Raw genomic sequence first — 25,861 nt, forward strand, 5'->3', positions numbered from 1 at the left:
AACTGCCCAGGCCAGGTTCTGCCCCGAGGCAAATCCAGGAGCAGCCAAGTGGGCACAGATAGAATCATCCTTTGTTTTTCCCATTCCCCAGTGCTTTGTACTTTGGTGCGATCAGTCATGAGTCTAAGGGATGTCGTTTTTGACACATAAGCCCTGTCCATTTTAAACATTTTACTAATAGGCCAGAGGAGATGGAGACTACAGCATCCATGCTGGAGAGTGCGGGGGGCCACGCTTGTTTCCTTATGCTGGGAGCACATCTTTCTTCCTTCATGGGTTCGTGTCCTGCCCTACCAAGTCGACATTTATGTCAGATATTCGTCCACATGGACGTCTTTTGTCCCCCTTTGACGAGAGGGCAGGATCCTCAAGGACAGTGCAGTGAGTCTGAGGAGGACTGCTCTGAGAACCATGGGGAGAATGGACTCAGATATTGATTGAACTAGTTGTGTCTGGTAAGAGCTCCTAGATGCCATCAAAGTGCTCCAACTGTTTTGAGTCGCTGTAGCTCAAAACCTCAACTACAGAACTGTGGTCTTCGGAATGAAAGCTGTGTAGAATGATTAACTTTGGCTCGGTGGACTGTGCTGTTGGCAAACGGGGACCACGTAGTGAGAAGCAGCTAATATTCATCGAGGGCTCAGTAGTACACCATGGCATCCAGGTGAGCCTTTTCGTATAACACACATAGTGTCTGATTCATTCTCCTCCAAGCATCTCACTCCCACGCTAGACTGGAGGAAACAGCTCCAACTGGGAGATTAGGGATTTGCACAATATGGCAGCAGGTGCGCTTGAAGGCCATCCCAACCATCAGGAAACACTGGGAATCCATAATGTTTTTTTTTCTGTGAATCCGTAATGGTTCTTCTGTTGCCTATACCTCCTTAGCTAAGGAAATATTGACTTTTCATACTATGCCTGAATTTTAGAACATTCGTCTTTCAGGAGAAATCGTGTGTGTACACATCACGTGTGTGTGTGTGTGTGTGTGTGTGTGTGTGTGTGTGTGTAGGACAACTCCCAAACTGTTGGAGCAAAGGAGACTTTCCAAAGCTTCAGAATTCCCGCAACACGGGTCCATCTCACGGTCCTCATGACTCCTAGTGTTTCACATGGATGGTGTCCAGCCTCCTCACCCTCCACGCCTGGTCTTTGGCTCTAGGAGAACGTAGACGCCTCTACCCACTTCTCTCTGCCCTAGCTGCCGGCTGGGAGCCTCCCTTTCTCCCCCCACTTCATCTCGAACATCTGTGGGAGGCGAAGCCTCTCTTGCCCTGTCAGCTTTCTCTGAAGAGCCTGATGGGGAGGGGGAGGAAAAAAAAGAAGAAGTCGGGGCCACCTTTAACAGTTTATGTGGTTGCTCCAGTCTCCCAGACATTAACAAAAGAAAGCGGGTGGTGGCTTCCTAAGTGATGGATGGAGACACTGGAGGACTCAGGACGGGGCTGCAGTGTATTTTTAGTGCCTGCAGCTTGTGGTAACCTAAGTGAAAACTGCTGGATCCCTTCCCTTCCACTGAATGACTGGTATTGAAGAGTCTATGCCTTCTCCTGCCAGACTTTTCCTCACGGAACTCCCCTTTTATGAGGTGGGTGACTAGCTCCTTGGCACCAGGCTGCCCCGCCACAATTCTCCTTTATTGCCCAGCACTGATGCCCAACTACATGACTCCACAGACAGCCTCGGCATGGGGCGAGGGGCACCGATGGAACTCGGCTGGCTGTAAGCTTGTCAGGGTGTTACCAAATTGTGAGGCAAAGTTGGCCGGGCAGGGGTTCGGTCTGGACACGCTGAGCCGTCCGGCATGAGGCAGCAATCAGAGACGAAGGAAATCTGGGAGTGAGAGGACAGAGGCCGGCTTCCCGTCTCAAGAGTGTTTCTGCTGATACCTTGGTCCCCAGTGGGAAGCCACTGTCGTCTTTGGAACCCTTGAGGGAGCTAGAAACGAGCAGAGACCCCAGTATCCTGAGAAGTCATTGGTGCTCCAGGGTTGAACTGATCTTAAAAGACCAATGGGAAGCCACCAGAGAGAGTGTGCATGGGCTGCCCAAGGCCCCGTGATGCGCTCCTGGTGTCATTCAGAGTGGAAATCATGCTGCGGTCTCAGACTACAAAATGGCAGGCTACAAACTCGTTGAGGGACTGTGGGTCAGTAGCCATAGTCCAGAATTCTCTTATTCAGAGAAGTAACTCTGTTTCTATTGACCTCACCGAGCTCTCCACAGAACAGAACAGTGCTTCGGAACCACTGAAACCATAACCTGGTCTGTGGCTCTAGAAGCCATGAGGAGCAAGCCAGCAAGCAGCACTCTTCCATGGCCTCTGCATCAGCTCCTGCCTCCAGGTTCCTGCCTTGAGTTCCTGTCCTGATTTCCTTCAGTGATGAGCAGTGATATGGGAGTGTAAGCCAAATAAATGCTTGCCCCTCCAAGCTGCTTTTATAATGGTGTTTCAGCACTGCAACGGCGACCCTAACTGATACAGGCTCTGATGTAGATCAATCCAACTCAGCTAGTCTTTGGTTATTTTTTACACCTCTTCCATCCACCCACTCAGAGTCCTAGATTACACTAGTTACAGCTAAATACAGTGCCACTGCTATGACAATGCACACACACACACACACACACACATCAGTGAGTTTGTATTAGCTAGATTTTGGAAATAGTGCTATGGTGCCAATTTTTTTAAAAAAATATATATTTATTTACTATAGGTACAGTATTCTGTCTGCATGTACACCTGCAGGCCAGAAGAGGGCACCAGATCTCATTACAGATGGTCGTGAGCCACCATGTGGTTGCTGGGAATAGAACTCAGGACCTCTGGAAGAGCAGCCAGTGCTCTTAACCACTGAGCCATCTCTCCAGCCCCCTGGTGCCAATTTTAATACATAAATGTTATACAAAGAAAACTGGCCTTAAATCTCATTTAACAAGAATTGGATATATCTTATTCTTTCAGAGGTATTTGTAGAGTGAAAATACAATGGAAGCAGATAATGTCTCATCACAGGATAGGATTGATTATCTGAAATAATTTCGAAGGTCTTACTAAAAAAGACTCTGTCTTTACCAATGGTGTTTTCTCACACCACCAGATCACGATCCTTTGGAAGCTTTGCCGGTTTCTGATGCACCTCTTTCGTGTGTATTACTAGAAACTTCAAGTCCTGATCCCAGTCCTTGATATTTCACTCCTGAGCCTCAGCAAAATTCTTTTTTCTTTTTAAAATTTTTTCAAGACAGGATTTCTCTGTTCAACAGTTTTAGCTGTCCTGGAACTCGCTTTGTAGACCAGGCTGGCCTTGAACTCACAGAGATCCACCTGCCTCTGTCTCCCAAGTGCTGGGATTAAAGGTGTGTGCAACCATTGCCTGGCCTCAGGCACATTCTTAAAGCAGGCTTCTTAACTTCCTTCCAGCTCACCCCTGCATAGTGATCCCAAGATACCTATGCCATGCTTAACCACACTGGGTTGTAGAATCTTGTTCATTGTTTCACTGTATGAACCTTGAATAATTAGAGTAAGCTACTTCATGTAACTCATAGGTAGACTGAAGGAACAACTAGAGAACAGAAACCACATTTTCCCAGGTTAGTTCTCTATGGCACTAATAAACTACTTGGTGTGTTGTTTCCTACAGAAAGTCCTTCATGCCCCTGGGCTGGGCTACATACTTTTCTATACAATGGTAACTTCCTGTGCTTTCCAGCTATGTGATACATGCATGTGGTACATGCATTACAACTGGCTCTACTGTACATGTCCCTTCCTTCCTTCCTTCCTTCCTTCCTTCCTTCCTTCCTTCCTTCCTTCCTTCCTTCCTTCCTTCCTTCTTCCTACTAGAACTCTATGAAAACAGCATCTACAACAATCCGGTTGACCCTCTGTCTTAGTCAGTGTTCTGTTGCTGTGAAGAAACACAATGACCATGACAAGTCTTACAAAAGAAAACATTTGATTGAAGCTGGCTTAAAGTTGCAGAAGTTTAGTCCATTATCACCGTGGCAGGAAGCATGGTGGCATGCAGGCAGATTTGGTGCTGGAGATGCAACTGAGTTCTACATCCTGATGCGGGGAGCAAAAAAGGAGAGCCGCTGAGTCTGGCTTGGGATTTTGCAGACCTCAAAACCCACCTTCAGTAACACACCTCCTAATCTTTTCAAAGAGTGTCGCTCTCTGGTAACCAAGCCTTCAAGTCTATGAGCCTATGGGGGCCTTTCTCATTCAAACAACCACACCTTCTAATGCTCAAGCTAGATATTGTTTTGTCTAAGTCTTGATGTATAGACTATGTTCAATAAATCGTTTAAATTATTTGAATAATGATGTTTAAACATGTGTTTGATTAATGTCAGAGAGTTAAGGAAACCAAGGGAAACAGACCGAGCAGAGCCTGTGATAGCATGGCATTCAGGCTGATCGAGCATGTGATGTCACAGACCTGTTCTGGACAATGGAACGAATCAGAAACGCAGCATGTGGCTGAACACGCCACTAGATTAAAACTTCCTTTCTAGATGTGCACAGAGCAGCATCTTTGACATCTTCATGTCCCCCAAGGTTCCTGCCTGCCTCAATGAGTGCATCTGTATGCGATGTCCTTAAGTATGGTTTGAAAAGACGTTTGTGTTCTGGTAGCTCTACCTGGTTCTAAACATCTGTTGCTTCGAACAAGTGCTACATTCACGTAAGTGGCACCGGTGCACAGAGGTAAACAGAGCCCTGGCAGGCTCTCCGTAAGGGAAACTGTGTTTGCTTCCTTCATTAATTACTAATGGGGCATTAAGACATGCGTTCTCCCCGAGCCAAGTTGGGTAATTCCTGGCACCTAGTCCAAGGGTGCTTCCAAAAGCGAAGGCATGTACTGACACAGCAGAGAGCTTGCCCTGTAACAAGCACAGTAGTGGCTACGGCACCAGGCTCAGCGCCAGCTTCAGGTATATCAATACCGAAGGCACAGCTCCATTGCTTTCACCTTTGCAGTTTGCAGGTTAATTCGGAAACATAAATTAATTCAGGGGGAAAAAAGCACGTATTCCAAGAGTACTTCTGAAAGCAGCTACCACTGTGTGATTTGGATAACACCTGATGAAGATCCGGAGTGGTTAAAATTGAAGGCAGATAAAATCAGAGGAAGGAGAGTAACAAGCTAATAACAGAATTACAAACCAAAGTGTGGTTTACCAATCAGTTTTTAACAGTCAATTAAATGAAAATGAAGAATTAAAATGAAGAATTTTATTCCTGTGGATACACCAACTAAGAGAACGTCAGAGTGATTGCGTAAAATAGTAAGAAATAAGAGACTGACAGATACTGATTAGTCATAGTAGATTTTTAGCAGATGTATTTTAATGTAGAGTATAATAAAATACTAATAAGGGCATGAAAGAATGTCAATATTTACTTATGAGTTACATGAAGTAGCTTACTCTAAATATTCACATAATTACAGTGATCCACAAAAGAAATACCTGTTTGTTTGTTCATTTATTTGTTTGGTTTTTGAGACAGGGTTTCCCTGTGTAGCTCTGGCTGTCCTGGAACTCATTCTGTAGAACAGGCTGATCTCAAACTCAGAGATCTGCCTGCCTCTGCCTCTCAAGTGCTGGGATTAAAGGTATGTGCCACCACTGCCCAGAAAAAAAATTAACTTATTTTTATTTGATATGGATGGGTGTTCTGCCAACATGTATGTGTGTATGCAATGTACATGCAGTACCCATGGAGGCTGGAAGAACACTTTTGAACACCATAGGACTGGAGCTACAGATGCTTGTGAGTCATTGTGTAGGTGCTGAGAATTAAACCTTGGTTCTCTGGAGGAACTACTAATTCTTTTAACCCCTGAGCAATTTCTCCAGCTCCAACCATCTTTTCAAGTATGTAAATATTGTAGACATTCCCTCTTATTGCAGAGCAATGGCTAATGCTACTAAGGGAGGTTAAGTTTGTCCTTTTAAGGTGAGACTTGAATCAAACATAGCAGAGACTGTGATGGAGAAACAGCTCAGAAAGATGCCAAGGTCTAGCCATGATGACCCAACTTGGATATGTTTACAGTCCTAAAGAAAACAACGTGCCTATCCAAGGAGGACTGGGTTTTGCCAAAAAGACAAAACCAGTGTACTCACACAGTGTCAAGGGAGCTTTGCCTGGCTGGACTTAGGTAAAGTGGCCAGAGGGGAAGGCCATGGAGTTCATGTACAACAGGTCATCCTACGATTTAGAGTAGACCCCCCTCTATGGACATCTGTGAGCACCCTGTACCTAGATTAGCACAGCTTTGAGGGAGCCCACTGGTGTCCCAATAGAGTTGACAAATATGAAGTCTTCCTAAGAAGGGGGTCTGGAAAAAGGAAGCTTGATCTTGTAAAATGTGTTACAAGTGAAGTAGTCCCACAGTCATAAGGCACAGAGGTACAGAAAAGCAAGTTACTCGTGGGAGCTTTTTCACTGCCGTGTCTGCGTACGGGTGAGGCACTTAGAAACCTGTTGCTGACCTGCAAGAGGTGGGAACAGACAAATGTGATGATAGGTTATTTATTCTAAACATGCTTAAAAAAAAGAATAGATTAAAGAGTTAATTTTTTAAGTAAACTGAAGTATCCAAATGCTGATCATAAACCCTGCAGAGGCAATGGTTTTACAAGTCTAGACAGATGAAAAGAAATTACAAAGGAGAGTTAAAAACGACTCAGACTATGCAACTATTAAAAACTTATGTTAGCAAAATATCATAATAGCAAGCAGAATTCAAAGTCCGACGACATGGGGGAACGCTTGCAGAGGATGTGACAGAGGTCTGGTATCTTTATTAAGTGTAATGTTTGTACAAGTTGATAAGAGAAACATAGTAGCTCTAGAAGCATAAACAGACAAGTCATAAAAAAAGAAAACAAAACCAGTAAATAAACATATGGAAGATATTTGATTGATTTGGCAGTCAAATCCATTTAAGCAAGCAAGAAAAAAACATGAAATTTCATGAAAGCCAATGCGGGTGAGGATGTTGTTAAAATGGTACTCCGCTGTTGGTGATAGTTTATAAATTAGTGCCTCCTTTCTGGAAAACATTTGGCAGTACAATATCATGAGCCATAAAAATGTTTATAGGGTTTGACCTAGTAATTTGACTTACTTCTGGGAACTTATCCTGATGAAAATTAATCCAAAATATGGAAAAAATTAAGGCCCTATGATACATTGGGAAATACTAAGTGTCTCACAATAGAGGAATACTCAACGTGTCATGGTGCCCTGATTAGATATAAAACATTTTCCTTCATAAATGCAGAAATGGGGCACAGGCAGACAAGCAGAAAGATTCTCGTGATTTAATATGAAATAAGAATTATAAATTGTTTAAAAGTTCTTCTTAGATTGATTTATTTGTGTGTGTGTGTGTGTGCACATGAGGGTAGCGGCCTACTAATGCACAAGAGGCTGCCAGATTTCTAGAGCTGGAATTACTTGTAGTTGCCACTGCTAATTGTGGATGCTGGGAACCAAAGTCAAGCCCTCTGGAGGAGCAGCAAATGCCCTTAACCACTGAGCCATTACCCCGGCCCCTGTAAAGATTTATGCAGAAAAGTATGTACAGAAAAGAATAGTTGGAGCCATCAAATTTTCAGTTGTTAAGTTGGGGTGGCAGGACGTTAGTGAGTTTTTTTTCTCTAATTTCCTCCCTGTATGTTCTTTTCATCTATCAGATCTCCGTGACAATTGCCCCCTCATGTGTCCCCTCCCTCCTACTCAAGCCCGTACACAACTTCCACAGCCCTGCTCACTTATGTGAGCATCCAGAAACCCACTCGCCTCACCAGCTAAAGGGAACCGTCTCTCCGCCAAGCTCCATGATGCTGTTTTAACATTTCTGTGACAGTTGTGCACTGTTCACGTTCTGAGGAAATGACCGATGTACACGGTGTGTCCGTTTCTGCAGCTAAACCCCGAACCTCAAGATGGCAGGAACCACTTGATGTGTTTCCCTTGCTCTCTAAGTCCAGTGCTTTGCCTGTGTGGTCTGCTGAGTAAATGCCCGTTTAACGATGTTTCCTCCCGCTGCAGGTGGAGCTCACGAGGGTCTTCAGCACCTGGGTCCTTTTGGCAACATCCCTAACATAGTGGCAGAGTTGACTGGCGACAACATTCCTAAGGACTTCAGTGAGGATCAAGGCTACCCAGACCCTCCAAATCCCTGTCCTCTTGGGAAAACTGGTAAGGAACAAGGCCTTGGGTTATAATGGGAGGTAACTGGAAATTCTGACCCCAGCGACAATGTGGGCTCCCTCTGAAGAATGCTCCTCTTTTTATTTGGGGTGAGGCCTCTCTCTTCCCTGAAGCATGGAGCTCCCATGTTGGGTGGGGCAGCATGGGAGTTGAATACTACTGAGTCAGTGTGGGGAGGCTGGCCCCGGATGACAGGAAACCCTTAGTCACTGGCTGGTATCAAGCCCGTCAGCCACCTTTTACTTGCTTGTAGGGTTTTGGATGGGTAGGAAGAAAGACTAGCTCAGAGTGTGGGGGTCTGGAAAAGTTGATAGGAGAGAATGTAGCACAGATGCCCTTAGAGTAGGGTCCCTGGCCAGCAGCAGCAGCATAACTTGAGAACTTGCTAGAAACGCACATCCTTGGGCTGAATCAGACTTACTGAATGAGACACACGCAGTCTGGGACTGAGCCGTCTGTGTAGTGACCAGCCTTGGAGCACACTGATGCTTGAAACCTACTTTTAGAAGATGAGAGAAGGAGACCCAGAGTGTGAGCCAAGAGATTTGCACCCCAGGGTTACCCACACAGTATTTCACTGCTTTAGGGTTTGGTCTCCTCATTGATAGAGACACAACACACACACACACACACACACACACACACACACACACACACACACATAATGTCTTAAAGAAATGTTCAGTGTCGTTCCGGGTTATCCCATGCGAGATTTGTGTGACACCTTAGGACACCGAGAGAAGAGCAGCCAGCATGAGCTGACCGAGGTGCCTGAGCTCCCAGTGCTAGACGCGGCCTCAGAAACCTGCTTTGGCCTTTGCTATCATTCCAGACTCCATATTGTTTTCCTGACACAACTGGCAATCTGGAAATAGAAGTCATTTGCTAACGTTAGCTACCCTCGGAGAAGAATCTCTTCAGACCCCCTTACAAAGAATCATGCGTGATACAGAGCAGAACAGTTGAGTGACACAGAATAGAACCCTGACTTGCCCGGGCCCTGCTCTTGTCTGCGTCACCACCCATCCCCCTGCACAGAGCAGTGCAGCTCCTAGAACCCAGCTCTTGACTGCAGGGCTAGACGGTGACTTCTAGAGTACATTTTCAGTTCCCCAAATCTTAGCCTGGGCCCCAGCAAGGCTTTATCACTACAGCTCCATCTCGAGGTCCTTGATAAATAGTTACCAAAAGTTGGCAAAACTGCTGCTGCACTCGGACATCCTGCTTGGTGTCCCTTTCCCACATGATAAAGACATTAGAAATGGCTCAGCGAGAAGTGGGGAGTCACACTGGGAATTGTTTGGAAAACTAATAACTTCCACACTAGCTTCCCGGTGCTAAGACACTGTGTGTCTGAAGATTTCAGTTCTATCCCAAGGGCTAGACAGCCTCTCTAATTGTGAACAGTTCTCCTTTCAGTACTGACTGACAGGTCATTATCCCTTTGAAACAAGCTGGGGGTGGGACTTCTTTCCTACCCTGGTCCTGCAAAAAAATTCCCCAGCCTCCGTTTCTCCCTCTCTGCTTCTCCACCTTGTTTTATGATGCTGGGACTGGAATCCAGGGTCTTACACACACATTCAACCATTGAGATGCAACGCCTGCCCCTGCTGCTCCTCTTGTTAAAGATGCTGTTTGTCTAAAATACATTGGAAGCAGGAAGTTTTCAAAGCTCACTTTTAGGGGATTATATCTAGAGATCATCGATCTTATAGAAAAAGAGAAGCCAGGAAAGATAACTTGCTTGCTTTAGTTTGTTAGAAAGCATGTATACTTCCGTGAACCATCACAGCCGTACAGCCCTGTAATCCCAGCTCTCAGCAGGCAGTAACAGGAAGAGTATGAGTTTGAGGCACAGATGAGGCCCTCCGTGAGAGAAAAATCAAAACAGAAGCAAAATAAACAGCAGCGAAAAAGGGAGCTATGTTGGAATAAACTTTCACTTAAAGGGAGGTGTCCAAGAGGGGCTTTAATTATACCGCAAACCTCCCATGTGCCAATGGTACCACGCATGGCCACCTTCATTTCTTAGGGCAACTCGGTAAATATTTGCTTATTTGTATCTCATAGGTGAGTAAACAGACTTAGAAAAGCCAGGTTAACCCTAAAAAACTGAACCTACAGATCACACAAGAGCTGGGATTTGGTTCTTAAGCTTCTCTTCTAAAACACAAATCACTGCTGCTATAAAACACGGTGCCAAGACCTGTCTGAAGGCATAGAGTGGTTCCTAAAGACATCACCAGAGAGAAGCAGAGGTCCATGCAATTATTATTCCAGACCACATTCGTGTGTCTACGGAGCAGTGTACTGATTGCAGGGAAAGAGACAGCAACCCGGACCATACACTCCCCAGGGCTTCTACTCCGCTCTCCTCCACGGTCTGAGTCATAGCATCCTCATGTGTTATCAGCACTTCATGCCACTCAGTAGGACTCTGGGAAAAGGAAAAGACCTTTTCGAAGGAAGCAACAAGAAACACCTGAGGTTAAAGCAAACGAAACATTCTAGAGGTTCTTCACGATAGAAACTTGTTTCTCACGGATGTGAAGTCCTATCCCAGGGAGGTCAGGAAATGACAGAAATAGATGGTTCTGCTTTCTTGACTCTTGATGCCCATACCAGCAGATGGGGTAGAGTTTGGGGAAAGTAGACTATCCCTAGAAGGTTTTTGAGGACAGACCTGGAAGTGGACTCTATCTCTTCTCCCTACATCCTATTGGCGTGGGCTCAGGCAAATGACTCCACCTCATTGTAAAGAAAAGCTGGACAATTAGTCTTGCTGTGTGCCAAGGAGAAGGGGGAAGTGGGTTTGGAGGGCAGCCAACAGGTCTTTCCTCCTGGAGTGTTTTCTCGTGACAGAGGGGATTAGAACCCAGAGGGAACGTGATTCAGAGTGTCTGATACGAACAGACTATGACCTGTGTGTGTCGAGTTGTTTCTGATAAGTTAACGTTTAGAATAACAACAAATGTGTTGGTCATTTCTCAAAAACCTTTGTCCACAGCAGATGACGGATGCCTAGAAAATGCCCCTGACACTGCAGAATTCAGCCGAGAATTCCAGTTAAACCAGCACCTGTTTGATCCAGAGCATGACTACCCAGGCTTGGGCAAGTGGGTAAGTGCGTTTCCAGCAGCTGGTAGAAGGTTCACGCTGATCTCTTGGGGTTAGGGATACCAGAGATGAACGTACACATGGGGGAAGGAGGAAAAATTGTTTAGGAGTTGATTCCTCAGAAATCTCTGGCTGAGGGGGACTCCGTGCAATTATTATTCCAGACCACACTTGGGTGTCTACGGAGCAGTGTACTGATTACAGGAAAGAGACAGCAACCCGGACCATACACTCCCCAGGGGTTTCTACTCTGCTCTCCTCCATGGTCCGAGTCATAACATCCTCACGTGTTACCAATGTTTGATGCCACTCAGTAGGACTCCGGGAAAAGGAAAAGACCCTTTCAAAGCAAAAGACACTGGGAAAATCTGTAAAGTTGATTTCTAGACTAAGGGAGATGATCTGTGCTTATCTCTGCAGAATCAAGGAAGTAAAGACATCCAGAGTTGGAAACACACACACACACACACACACACACACACACACACACGCATGCACGCACGCACGCGCGCTTTGTGGGGAAAAAGACAATCTCCAGATGTGTGGCTGTGAGCTTGCTGTCAGTTGCATGCAACCACGGGTAACTGTCAATGAAGGGTGTTGTTTTATAAGCACTTGGAAAGAGAAATCACGGCCACTTGGCACTGGTGTGCTAAAAACAAGTTTTGTCGATCTGCTCATATTATTCCCTTGCCAGCGTTATGTATCAGTGTGCCAACTTAGTGAGGGAAATGAAGTGGGCATGGTGCGCTTGGACTTCATCGAAGTAGTTGACAAGATCTTTTATGATCTCCCTTTGGAGGAGATGAAGAGATACAGCCAAGTCAACAGAACATCACCGAAGGAGAGCCTATTGAAGAATCTGTGTCAGGAGGGGAGGGAATGGTACGGGGTACCCTGCACGTCTGAGTGCTACCCCACTCCACGTCTTTGTCAATGACCACAATAAAAACACAGATCATGTACTTCCCAGATTCTCAGCAGTTGACACAAAGTGTCAGAATCGAGAACACCAGAGGACCGGAGTTGGGATTCAAGGAGATCCCAACAGGCTGGAACAATGAGTCAAGGAAGATTAAAACTGAACGGGGCGGTGTCTGGGTACCCGTGGTTGGCTCTGTGCAATCCCATGCTGAAGCCATAATGAGAAAGATGGGGAAGTGCCGAGCACTGTAAATCCACATTTGAAAGCAGGCGGTCAGGGCATCTGTGGAATGAGTGAATGAGGAGTGTTCCCTCCAAAATACTCCACGTGACCTAAGCCCTCTGACCTCATAGCCCCTTCTCACGTCAGTGCTAACGACGCTGTTCATTGTGTCGCAAGGCACACTTAAACCGTGAAAATAAACTTCTCCCTTCCTTTCTGCATTGCTTTGGAGAAAGAAATTTATCCTCATTGATAACCACTTTCAATTTTTTTTCCCTGGCATCTTTCTTCGTGTTGCACTGAGTCAGTTGAGTTCCCCCTGCCTACAAAATACAATTCCAACCGCGAAAGGCAGGAAAGCAGCATTCTGAGTCGAGCTTGCATCTATAATGTGTATCGTTCCTTTTCGCCCTCTTCCCCCCTCTTTCTCTCTCTCTCTCCCTCTTGCTCTCTATCCTCCCCCACACCTACAGTTCTGTTAGGGAGAACCTACTTTCCAACCTTCTCCGACTGGTACAGTTTAAACAGACAGAAAAATAACAGCTTGAATATTATTTTAAAAAAAATGTCCTATATCCCAAAGAAATAGTAAGAGACAAAGCAGAGGGAGACTAAAGACGGAAGGGGAATGGAGAGAGTAAAAGTGTAATCCCGTTTATGTTGGTCCTCAATGGAGTGATGAAGATAAGCGTTTGCATCATTTCAAAGAGAATAGAGTAAACAGAATGGAAGAGACACAGCCTGAGCTGGAGGGAGGGAGAGCAGATAGACAGTCTATACGAAAGGGATAATATAAACGCTACCTGTGAGGCACTTTAGGAAGAGAGAAGCGAGCAGGAGATGCATTTATGCATTTGTGTGCTGGCTTAAAGGAGTAAGGAGGAGCGAGCAAGGAAAGGACAGATGATCATGAGGAGTGGTGGGAGAGGACCCAAAGAAGATGGGCAAGGTATGGCCAAGCAGTAGCAAGGGCCAGGTTTAGAAGGGAGCCAGCGGGTTCTGAACCTGCTGTGTTTTAGATACGGTGCCGGGTGATCAGTCTGCAGTGTTCACCAAGAAGCGGCTCTGTGCTTTCGACAGGTGTGCCGTCTCGAAATGGGACATGCCTCGAAAGGCTTGAGGATAAGATTAGCTCAAGTGTTGCATGGACACAGTACAAGGCCAGGCCCCAAAGGCAGGAGACGATGCAGGGCCAGCGAGGCTGATTTTCGCAGTTGAGGTACTAAGGAAAGCGAGTATTGAAACGCTAGGGGAGGGGCATGGCTAACTGACAGCCTGGACCTGAGGAGAAGAAGAAGAAGAAGAAAGGAAACTGGGAAAATGTCTGAGTGTGGGCAGAGCCCGTTGTCTGAAACTGTGATGAGGTGGAAGAGAGGGTAGCTTTTCTTTCCAGCATTTATTTTGTTTGCTTGTTTGGTTGTTTAGAGGCAGAGTCTTTCTACGTAGCTCTGACTGTCCTGGAACTCACTATGTAAACCAGGCTGGCCTAGATCTCAACTCACAGAACTCCACCTGCCTCTGCCTCAGGGGTGCTGGGATTAAAGGCTCGGCCACCACATCCTCTTCTTCAGACGCTCCCTCTAAATTCCACCCACATCCCCTTTTACTCGTGCCCTCTTCCTCCTCGGAACACTGCCTCGTGCTTCTCAATCACTCGTATTCATTGTCCACATCAGAGCTGAAGACTAGAATTTAAGACCAAGTATAAAATGTGCTCTAACAGATCAATGGCCAAGGAATGACATTTATGCCTCGTATCAGCTCTAATCATGTGTTTGTTTAAACTTCAGTTTCCTTGTTTATTTTCCCATTACCACCTCGCAGTAAAACAGTGTTTGCTTGATCTTTGCGTGGAAGTGTGAACTGAGCGTCTCTTGCTTTTTTAAAGTGGGGATCCACAAAGCAGCCTGGGTGTTTACATAGAAGAAGAGGCTCAAGCCCTTCTGTAGCACAACTAGCCTTTCAACTTGCAAAGCCGTTATCTCCCAAACAAACTGCACAGCACAACACACAAGTCCCCTTGCTTCCTTCCTCGAGGGTACCACCTCCCTGTTTTGTTTTTTTATATATCATCTGGAGCTGAGTTGCATCTGTAGCCATGATTCACATATTACAAATATCGGCGTCTGTCTTGTTTCCTGCATGACTCTTTCCTTGTTGCCGCATCAAGACACATTTATTAAATATGCACCATGTAACTTCTGGGCCCTGCGGTGGGTAGTGGGAAGACACCAATAATCACCATATAGTAGGAAATCATAATGTTTATGGAGCTCATGTTACATGTCAGACACGGGGCCAAGGCTTTACCTCCGACATCTCATCCAGCCTGCCCAGCCTCATCACTCTTAAGGTATAGAGGAGCAGATGCAAGCGGGGATCTGGGTAGCCTGCTCGATAACAGATTGTGATTGACAGAACTACTGAACCCCATCTTTATAAACCCTGTAAATATGGGCATCTCTTCATGACTCATCCCTCATAAAGTGATCTACTTAGTCCTAGCCTAGGACTGGTTGCCTTCCCCACAGTCCTGAGGGTCTATGGTCCAAGGCTGATATCAACCCCCTCCCCCATTCACCTACAGTCCTCAAGGCCTATGGCCAAAGGCTGGTATCAGCCTTTGCACTTAACACACTTACTGCTGAGTGTTCATTGTGTGTCAGAAAAACAAATGTTTCTCCTCTCCCAGTGCTTTGTACAACCTTCACCAATATTTGACCAGAGCCCGAGCTGCACCATGGGAAAGAGGAAGAGCAAGGTCCCTCTCCAACTTCGTTGATCTTGCATGCCCATGCCAAGTTTAAATTATGGAGTACTCACCAGGTCTGGTTTGCCTTAGGTCTCCATGTTATTAGACCTGAGCAATGATTTTCATTTCTTCTTTGACTTGGCACATGATAATTGTACATATTTATAGACTACAGTGTGGCCTGCCAATGCAGGCGCCCACTGTACGATGAGCAGATACGGCTGATTGGCGTATTCATAACCTCAGACTGTATTCATTTATTTAAATTTTTTTATTATTTTACTTTACATGTATGGGTGCTATGTCTCCAGGTATGTCTGTGCATCATGTATATGCAATATGCAGGGAGCCAAAAAGAGAGCTTTGGGTTCCCTGAATTGGAGAGTTAGAGACAGTTGTATGCTGCCATATGGGATGCTGGGAATGGAACCTGGGTCCTCTGGAGGAGCAACCGGCGCTCACAACTGCTGAGTGATCTCACCAGCTCCTTTGTTCTCATCTTTGTGTTGAAAACGTTCGGAGTACTCTCGACTGTCCTAAAATATATGGTAATTGTTAAAATGGCCGTTCCGATGTGCTAAAGGGCCCTTGCGGTTATTACCCCTTTAACGAATGCACCCCCGGGTTGTCACCATGCTCTCTTCATCGCCCTCCCCTTCCCCAGCTCTGATAGCCACATAGCCTCTCTGTGTCCACAAGGTCAACTTGTAAAGCTTCTCCCCAGTCATGCTGTCTGTGTATATTCTTAGCCCTTTGCACCCTGGGGGGGGGGGCGCGTGGTGTCAGTTTGTCTGCTGTTAGTGCTAACTTCGCTCCCTTTAATGAAGTGGCATCCATGTTTCTCTGGTATAAAATAATTTTCTATTTGAAATTAATAGTTAATGTGTGGAAAAGTACTTTGAGGCTATCAATAGTCTGATCTCGGTGAAACTGTTAACCAATATGTTTCCATTCGCTGATAGTATTTACCAGAATCAATTAGAACCCTGGCAGTTGCAGAATTCTACGCTTTACTCCCTTGTTCTTTCTCTATTTGCGTCCCTACTCCCATAAGGGGCTTCCACTTCTTCCTTTCTTGTTTATAAACTTGCTTATTTATTTGGCACCTCTATAGATTTATTGTTACTAGGTTTGATATTCAAAATGTCCTGCATTTGACCAGTAGGAAGTTTTCTAAGCTGGCTTTTCCTTCCTTTGGACCCAACTCTAGCTCTTGTTTAAACATCCTTACTTTCATGGCCAATCAGATACTTAGCGTCACTAATCCTGGTGCTTTCTATAGCCTCGCCTAGGATCAGACAGTTCTTCAAGAAGATATCCATCCCACAGGGCCCTTTTGGAATGGAACTGAGTTGTCCAAAATCTTGATGGCATAATAGAGAGTCCTTTAATGAACTTACACCAGCTGTCCTCCTGGAGATTAGGCCACCCCTCCCCAAGGAACTAACAAATGGTGTCAGAGAAGGTGGCTGATTTATTTTTGTTCATTTTGCATACTTTTTTAAAATTCGCTTTACACCTGCCAATCCCGCCATCAAATCCATGCTGACGCAGAGTTAATGAAGAAAGCCCAGGCACAGTCACCATGGAGGGACTAGGGCCATGAACATGCCGTCCTTGGCCTTAACTCTCCAGAGAAGCAGGGGCCATCTTGAGACTGAGATTTTCAAACCTTCTGTACTTGTCGTTGTAATTTCCCCCAAGATCCAAAAGGGGATGTTTCTGTCTTCATGCCATTTGCAGCATTGCTGGGGCTGTGTCCGGACTGCTGGGCAGTGGCCTACGCTGTACCAGCTAGCAGGCTCCTCTGTTCTCCCTCCAGTGCAGCCAGATGAAGAAGGCATGTGTGAGCAGTCACTATCCTCAGCCCCTTTACGCGCCAACCTCTTTTCCAGCTTGGAACGAGCACCCCGAACATCCTATGTGCATCAGAGTTGTTTGTTTACATCCAGACACTGAAGTTGAGGCCGACTACAATATTCTCATTTCTCGAGGGAACGGTCAGCAGACCTGCCTTTTCTCCCTCCTGATAGTTGCTTGATCCATGCCCCAAGAGAGCCAAAGACAGGGGCTCTGGGCAGTGCCTGTGTTTTCTGGCCGTGATGGTGCTGCTCCTGGCACACACCCCGCCCCTGGATATTTGAGGTTGGGCAGAAATGCCCGTTGTAAATGGCAGGTTGTAGGTGATCATGAACAGGAAAATGATGATGCTCATTCTTGGCACTTGTCATTTTCATTTTCAAATCTACCATTTAAATATTTGTCAATAACCAAACAGCTCAGAGGATACAAATGGTATATAAACTTGTTCTTTGCCAGAACTCTTTTTGCTAGAAGTCAGTGTTAGGCTATTGCAGTTACAGCAAGATGAATGGTCTCTTTTTATACATTAGTTTTCATTATAATTTGAAAAAAAAAAAAAGAACACAAGCGAAACACCCAAATCCCTTTCTCTGGATCCACATCCAGGTTAAGTGTTCTGTCTTTTATCGTCTCAACTAGAGGGAAATGTGTTGAGCATGTGTCTGATAGTCCAGAGCTCATTTAAATCCACCGTGTGCTTGAAACACAGCAGTGTGTGGAAACACTTATACAAACTGTGGTACAGAGAAGCGTCTCCCCATACACATGCACTCGTGCATGCATGTGTACACACACACACACACACACACGTGCATGCACACACACACACGCACACACACACATGCACACAACATAGCTCTCCTTTCTGCCAAGAAGTTTCTTTGGCAGTTTTTAAAAGGTTCACTCTATTAAAAATGTTATAGAGCAAATGGTTCTGTGATTGGCTCGATGGGGGCACTAACTTGAGCCAGGGAGGGGAGGGATGGCTGCCGAAGTTGGTGTCTCATTTATTTACACAGAGGATTGTTGTTAACGGCCGGACACTGCTCCAGAGAGCAGACATGTGTGTACTGCATAAAAAGGGAATCAGATCCCGAGATAAAGTTATTTATTTTAAAAAGAGACGGTTCAAAGTGAGGGGATGAGCGTCCCACACGCTGGCATTCTAGCATGCCTTTTCTCCCTGTTTATGAGATCGTTGGTGACACTCTGTGCCTCGAGGCTGTGCAGAGGACTTTGTGAAAAGCGCCACAGTCACCAGCTTTTCTCTTGTGGTCTCTCGTTCTGACACGACATGCCTTTCATCTCGCTCTGTTTCCAAAATATGTGTATGCAAATATCCAGGGAACACACCAAGTGTGGCTTTAAAATAGACAGTCACCAAATTCAATCCATACTTGTGCGTTTGTGTTTTCTTTTCTCTCCTCCCCAGAATAAGAAACTCCTTTATGAGAAGATGAAGGGAGGGCAGAGGCGGAAGCGGAGGGTAAGTCACACAAGGGCCCAATGGTGCTGGGGCATTTCATGTTTCTGAGCGGGGCAATTGAAGCGTTCGGTTTGGGGAAAGTGTCAGAATCACTTCGAGTGCACCCCCAGAGAGCAGAACAGAAGTCCTGCGTGGCAGGGGCCACACCTAGCAGATGTACCCTTGGTTTCTGGGGTGGCATGGTTTTTATGGAACACTCACTACTTCCCTTCTGACCAGCAATGAGTAGCAACCCACCCAGGGAGGGTACGAGTGGGCAGAGAGGATTTGAGGGCATGATTTTCCTCAAATACTCTGAAGCCAGTGGAGGAAAATGGCTCACACATCTGCGTCAGTTATGTAGATCACATGACAGACATCATAAAGTGTGAAAGTACATACTGCAGGCTGTCATTTTGAATTTCTTCTACATGTTTTTCTTATTGACCTAGCCACGGTGGTAGAGCATGCATGCCTCCTGTCTCGTTTGCAGACTGCCAAGTCTAGCAAGGCTTAGTTATTTCTCATTGGAAGGACTGTCCAAGATGGCCTTTGGTCTCTTAGGTTTTCGTTTTGCTACTTCTTATATGGTGTTGCTTGGAATAAATCTGAACGTCAAGGTCATATTGGGTTTCCAATGCATGTTATAGCCCTGAGACTTAACAGATCAATGTCCATCCTACTGTTCTGCTGGTACCTTACTGGACAGAAGGATCTGAACACTGGCCTTATTTATCTGACCAAACAGGATACATACATACATACAAAGTCATTATTTTACTTAAAATATATAAACCAACCTGTATGCCCAAGGCCACTGACCGTTTGTTTGGAATAGCGAGTACCTGGACCTTGGGAGAAATTGGGAATCTAGATAGTGGCAATTGTGGCCAATCTGAAGAGCTTCACCAAGTCCACCCAGAAAATGTTTTAAGAAGTGTGGAGTTTCTGGCCTCGGTATTAATCAGAAGGCCCCGGGTTGCCTGACAAACACAGAAGACCCACAATTTCCTATGCGAAAAGCAGAACGCTGTTAAATCTGGAAACAGATTTCCTTTGGGAGAATAAACAGGGTTATTAGGGTTTCTCTTGGTGATTACGGCTTCCAATGGCAGATGGTGGCAGGAAGGGTGTAATGTGTTCTTGAGAGAACATCAAGAAATTCTATTCTAGGAGCTCAGAATACACATGATTTACCAGGAAGATGGCTTGAATAGCCCCCATGGTACAGCAAGGACATTTCCAAATAAGGCCAATGACTGACCCCAAATGAATAACTGCATGTAGTTTTAATTTTCTCTACTTGTTGGTCCACCATCCCTTCTGCCATGACTTTGAGGAACTTGGGTTGACTTTAGATCATATTTCCATGAGACCAGTGATTACCAAAACACAAAGTTCTGGCTAAGACATATCTTATGAAATTTTTTTTTTGGCCTCAACTTCTTCGACATAGACAAGGCTTAGACTTTAGAAAAATGAGTTATTTACTTGACTTTATGTGACCCAGGCTTTCAGGTTCCTTCTATTCCCAGACTTCTATCAAGCCCAAGCTCATTCCTTTTGCCCTGGGCTCCTCTAAACTGACGAGGAAGTAGAAGTCCCCATCACCTCAGCTGCTGCTCCAGCTTGGAGACCTTAACCACCCTCTCTGGAGCACAAACCAGTATAATGAAAGCATAGCTCACTTATTTGAAGAATTATGGATTACTGCAGGAAATTTCACCATCTTCTGGGGGTTGAGAGGACAAGCTATGCTCCCGGTTGTCAGATGAGTATAGTCATCTCTAAGTTGCCATGGACGACCACAATGTATAACCATTGCCAGTCCTTCAGAGCACACTTAAATCAAAGCACTTGATTCGATAATTGAACATTCATCCAAAAGTGCCCAGGCTTGGCCTTGGCATCTCCCTCTTCCCTTTTCCTCCAACTTTTGACATTTTCTGGGTCTAGACAGCCTGTCTTGCACCATGGAAGTTTCTTAGCAAGGGGTTTATCCCTAACATTACAATCAAATCTTCAGGTTATTTTGTGTGACTTTTTTCCCCCCTAACTCTGGGCCATTTGAATTTCTAGCCACTTCACAAATAAAAGATCAATGTACTTTTTAGTGGATTCTGAAAAAAATTAACTCTGAGGCTGTGTCTTGTTACCACCTCATTTTAAATCCACAAATTACCTTAAACAGCCTATCAGTTATGTAGTCCTGCAGTTAACAAATATGAAGATCTAATATTCTCTTTTAACATATCAGAATTTTAAGAATCAATACTATGGCAAAACTGCAAAGTATTAATGGTATTGAATACACCTTTTCCAAGCAGATTAAGTCTGCCTACTCAGAGGATCTTAGATGACTCCATAGGGTGAGCCAGACCACACTAGTTGACAATTTCCAACAGAAACACACTGGTTTTTTTTTTTTTAAATAAATCTTTTATTTAAAGATTTATTTCATTATCATGTATACAGCGTCCTGCCTGCACGTACACATGCAGGCCAGAAGAGGGCATTAGATCTCACTGCAGATGGCTGTCAACCACCATGTGGTTAACTCAGGATCTCTAGAAGAACAGCCGGCAAGGGCTCTGAACCTCTGAGCCATCTCCGCAGCGCAACAGAAAGTGCACCACTTCGAATCCCTTTCTGTGACATGTTTCTTTTCAAATATATAAAGACTCAGTTCTTTTTGTGGTCCTCCCCTTGTTCGTGAGTCTTCTTTGCAGAGTTCGTGAGGATTCAAAGTGGTGCACTTGCTGCTCTTCTAGAGGTCCTGAGTTCATTAGCCAGCAACCACATGGTGGTTCACAACCATCTGCAGTGAGATCTAATGCCCTCTTCTGGCCTGCTTGTGTACGTGCAGGCAGGACACTGTATACATAATAATGAAATAAATCTGGGTCCTTCCTGATTCATGCTTTTATACGCCAGACTGTGAAGTACAAGGGTTCTAGTCCTTGTCTTTTGAAACATGCTTGCTCACCTTGCAAGAGAACTGCACAGGCCAGGCCCACACAAGAACTGTGTCTATTCACTCCTGGGGGCTTAGCACTGCAATTGGATTGCTCCTCATTTGTAACCTCTGCCTGTTTCTTACATTTCTGGTCTGCTGCTGGAAGGCAACTTCAGTAAGCCACTATCTTCCCAAACGCTTGAAAATTTTCCTGTTCACTAAATATTATGTTGCACAGCTCCAGTTACCAGTTCAAATCCAAACCTCAAAAAAAAAAATGGATATTATTGGAGAAGCAGTGGGAACTCTTTGCCTCATTCAGAACATTAAACAAATGAAAGCAATTCCAAAATATGGAGGCCTAAATAAAAGATCCTTCCAGATGACTTTGTATTTTATTTCAGGTTTTTTTTTTTTTTTTTTTTTTTTTTTTTTTTTTTTTGGTTTTGGTTTTTTGAGACAGGGTTTCTCTGTAGCTTTGGAGCCTGTCCTGGAACTAGCTCTTGTAGACTAGGCTGGTCTCGAACTCACAGAGATCTACCTGCGTCTGCCTCCCGAGTGCTGGGATTAAAGGCATGCGCCACCATCGCCCGGCTTTATTCCACTTTTTAAGTCTGACTGAAGGCAGGTTGGAATTGATTGCTAGATCCCTTCATGAATTGTTTTTAACAGAAGCCTCACCTAGAAGAGGTGCAGCCATGGGTCAGTCTTCAGATGCTAATTCCCACTTGGCCCTATTTGTCTTTTCCTCTGATATGCTTCCGATAGATTAATTAAGGCATCTCAGAGTCTCCCTCCCACTTAAATAGGACCATAGAACAATCATTTTCTTTCACACGAGACTTGGTACCTAAGTTAGTAGCAAGAATATTTTTTCTAGTTCACCCCAAACTTGTAAGCTAAATATAGCAATAAAAAAGTTACATTGCATTTGACAGAGAACACTATGGTTACATGAAAGACACTATTGGTAACAATCTGTCAGACTATACTGCACTCCCCGGCACTGAAGTGTTAACCAGCTCACTGGAGCCATCATTTGGCAGGGGCATGGTAAGTGCTGTGTTATTATCCTGTTAATCCAACAGTCAGAAAACAATTCCCCTTGACTTATGTGAGATATCTACATTTGAGGTTCATGTGTAATGCCCAAACTTTTTTTTTTTTTTTTGGTCAGAGCACCAATCCGTATCTACAAGGAAAGAAGCTGGACAATGTTGTGGCAAAGAAATCTGTCCCTCACTTTTCAGAAGAGGAGAAGGAGTCAGAATAAAGAGAAAACTGGAGGTGGAAACCCACGCAGTACTTACGTGCATGTTACTAGAGCCCCCAAGAGTGGCAGCATGTGTCTTGCATAGATAATTACGGATGGGAAGCAGCTGTCCTTGCATTTGCCCCCACACCAGTGGCTGTACTTTCTGCTAAATTAGAATAAAAGCTCCTTTTTCTTTTGGAGGGTTTTTTTTTTTTGTTGTGGATCTGCAAGAAACATTACAATTACAATGTATATGTCAAGTATAATAAAAACACGGATATGAAATACTCAGATTTCTTGCAGTTTTGGGTTGTGCACTTTGGGCCAAGTCTGTAAAAGAACTGGCATTTGATTTTGATTATGTAATGTATCTAGCCCTTGGGCCTTGTTACACACCAATAAAGAAGTTTGTACTGGAGGCGAGGGCCTGACACATCTCACTTGACTGCTTCTTAATAAATGTATGTGCAAGCATTGGCTTGGGAAGTTTTTTCTTTTTAAGTAACAGTATAAAAATCAATTTCTTTGCTTAATACAGCAAAGTGACATGCATAACTATCTAATTTTCTATTTTTGGCTGTGCGCCTAACCTTTAATGGCGGAGCCACCTCTCCAGCCCTAATTGTCTAATTTTAGTGCTGATGCTATGAGGTTGAAGATCCCCATTTCACATGTGTTAGGACTGAGAACAGTCAACACAAAATGGGAATAATTAGCAAAATCTAGAATGGAAGAATTTCCAGGACAAGAAACACCCCCACCCCATCCCCGTATATGTGAAATGCTATAAATTTTAAAGGACTTAAGAGAAATATGAACCAAATGAAATATGTGTAGCTGTTTCTTTGTTTCCTGATTCAAGTTTTTTTTAAGCTATCTATCAGATAATTGAAGAAGCATGAGTCATGCTGAGTATTCGGTGCAATTTGGTTATTGCAAAATTTTATGGGAGCCTTTTAAAGAACTCTTGTGTCTTAGAGATGTCTATTGAAAGTTGAACAGATGGTATTTAGATTTGCTTTCAAACAATCCATTAATAGTGTTGGGGCTAAAACTTTGGATTTAGGTGAATCAGATTAGCCACGTATTGATAGCCGTTGACTCTGGATCCCATGTACCTTAGGATTTCCCGTACTTCTACCTCTCTACTTGTATATGATTGAATTTTCCACACTAGCAACAAGATAAGGCTCAACAATAAAACGAGATTATGGTAAACATTGGCCTGGAAATACAGAAAATAAGGTAGAAATCTTTATGCATATGGATATGAAAAATTAATGGAGACCATTTCCCCTGGCCATCATGGAAGGATACGCCACAGGGTTTAGTGGGGGGGGCAAAATTTGGTTTGACATGAAATGTATTGGGCAGAGAGGGGCCAGAGTGGTCAGGAGGCAAAAAGATTTTCATGAAAGAGAAGGAAACTTCGAGGGGACTTCCTTTAGACTAATAGACTTGAAAGGGGTCTGTTTCTCCAGGTGGGTCCAGGACCACGTCTACAGCAGAGACGTTGCTCTTCCTTGGCTGAGAACGGTCATCACCGCCCATTCTATCATCAGTCTTTCTATAGAGCTACAAGCCAAAGATCTCTGAAATCAGGAAGGTGGTTGTAGTGACCCCAGGGACATTTGGAGAACGAACAGGAACATGTTTGGCACACTGGGCAGAAGGAAAACATGTTGTAAAGGCACTGGCAGATTGTCCTGATCGAACTCTGACTATGGCACCAGCCCACGCAAGGCCCCTGGATATAATTACATAGTTTGTGGGCTGGTGAAGCCCCATCCCCAGAGGAGGGCACAGCGGGGCGGTTCTAAAAGAGAATTTCCTTGGCTCTTGCTGCTGGGGCGGAATGTCTGCTGCGGTAGGTTTTGTCGCCGAAGCTACCCTTACCTCCCACTACATGAATCATTAGGCTGACCTTCAAGGAATGGCTATACAAAAATGTGTTTGCCACTATGATACAAAATACTCCAGAATATGTAGGATTCCTGAAGAGATCAATTCTGAGCCTGAAGTGTTTCTACCAGGAAACTAAGGTCCTATTAGAGTTGTGCAGCTATCTGGTGGTGACATGATCTTGGAAAACTGGAGTCATCCACCATCCCACCATTACTGACACACAAGTAGCAGCAGGATCAGCCACCCCACATTCCTGGCCATCTTGGATCAAGAATCCTATTCCTTCATTAAGCCCGCAAGGCAACAGAACAAGGTTTCTTCTCTGCTCTCTTTAGAAAGCTTTCAGGGCTACAAAGCTTCGTTGGCGTGTGCTACTGAGCTCATCCAGCAGTGGCATGGGACCAGGGGAACAGGTATCGCCAGGCATCTACTACAGAACACGCAGCAGTCAGGTGCCTGAGCTTACAGGAATCGGGAAGCCGGAAAAGGGGAGCAGGTAACAAAAAATTACTAATGAGACCGTGAGCTCTGGAACCACAATCCTTCCAGGAGAAGGGTAAGCGGGTGGGGATAGCAGGTGGGTGTGGGGTGGTATGGTTAATCATGAACCCCGTCCACTTGGGTGGCCGGTGGGCTGGCGAGACTGAAAGCAAAGGAAGAAGACAGGAGGGAATGTGGGTTGACAAACATTGTTTCTGAGATGCAGCAATGCGGAGAACTCCGTCTAGGTTTGGTGTGTGTCTTGGGGGACTCTACTCGAAGATGCCAGGAAAGTGGCAGTGACTTATTTAGATAAAAGAAAGGCTTATTTCTCAGGAAGGAAATTTGAAACTGCCGACCACTAAGCCAATCGTGTGCTTGAAAAATTGTTAAAAATATAAAAAGAACCATGGATTTATTTCAAACATTGGGGCCAGGGGGTGTTCATGTGGATGGAACAGTGATGAGGAACCACCCCATTCGCTGGGTCATTCTCCCTCCCACTGACTCCTGGTGGCAGCATTAGAGAGGGATGGCTAACAGAACGCTGCTGTTGGGTTTCAGGAGGTCTATTTTCTTGTGCTGTTTTACTTTTGTAATAATGATGCAATTATAAGACTCCAGACAAAGAACTTCTCCCGACTTCTAAATATAATGCACTATGATCTAAATAAGAGTTA

The 25,861-nt window shown here is 44.8% G+C and overlaps 1 protein-coding gene across 3 annotated transcripts in view; it reads left to right on the top strand.

The window, feature by feature from the left end:
* Positions 1–23,264, top strand: part of Scg5 (secretogranin V) — a 46,373-nt gene extending 23,109 nt beyond the window's left edge. For 2 of the 3 annotated variants that reach the window (XM_050132720.1, XM_050132715.1), the window contains exons 3-6: positions 8,080–8,229; positions 11,249–11,361; positions 18,553–18,606; positions 22,719–23,264. In XM_050132720.1, coding sequence (XP_049988677.1) covers positions 8,080–8,229; positions 11,249–11,361; positions 18,553–18,606; positions 22,719–22,814 — 413 coding nt within the window. In that variant the 3' untranslated portion in view covers positions 22,815–23,264. The remainder of the gene's footprint in view (positions 1–8,079; positions 8,230–11,248; positions 11,362–18,552; positions 18,607–22,718) is intronic. The other variant, XM_050132727.1, reaches the window with a different exon arrangement.
* Positions 23,265–25,861: the final 2,597 nt, after the last annotated feature.

The sequence above is a fragment of the Alexandromys fortis genome, unplaced genomic scaffold (genome assembly GCF_014885135.2).
Source record: "Alexandromys fortis isolate MF-2015 unplaced genomic scaffold, M_Fortis_MF-2015_v1.1 scaffold_6, whole genome shotgun sequence".
Lineage (NCBI taxonomy): Eukaryota > Metazoa > Chordata > Mammalia > Rodentia > Cricetidae > Alexandromys > Alexandromys fortis.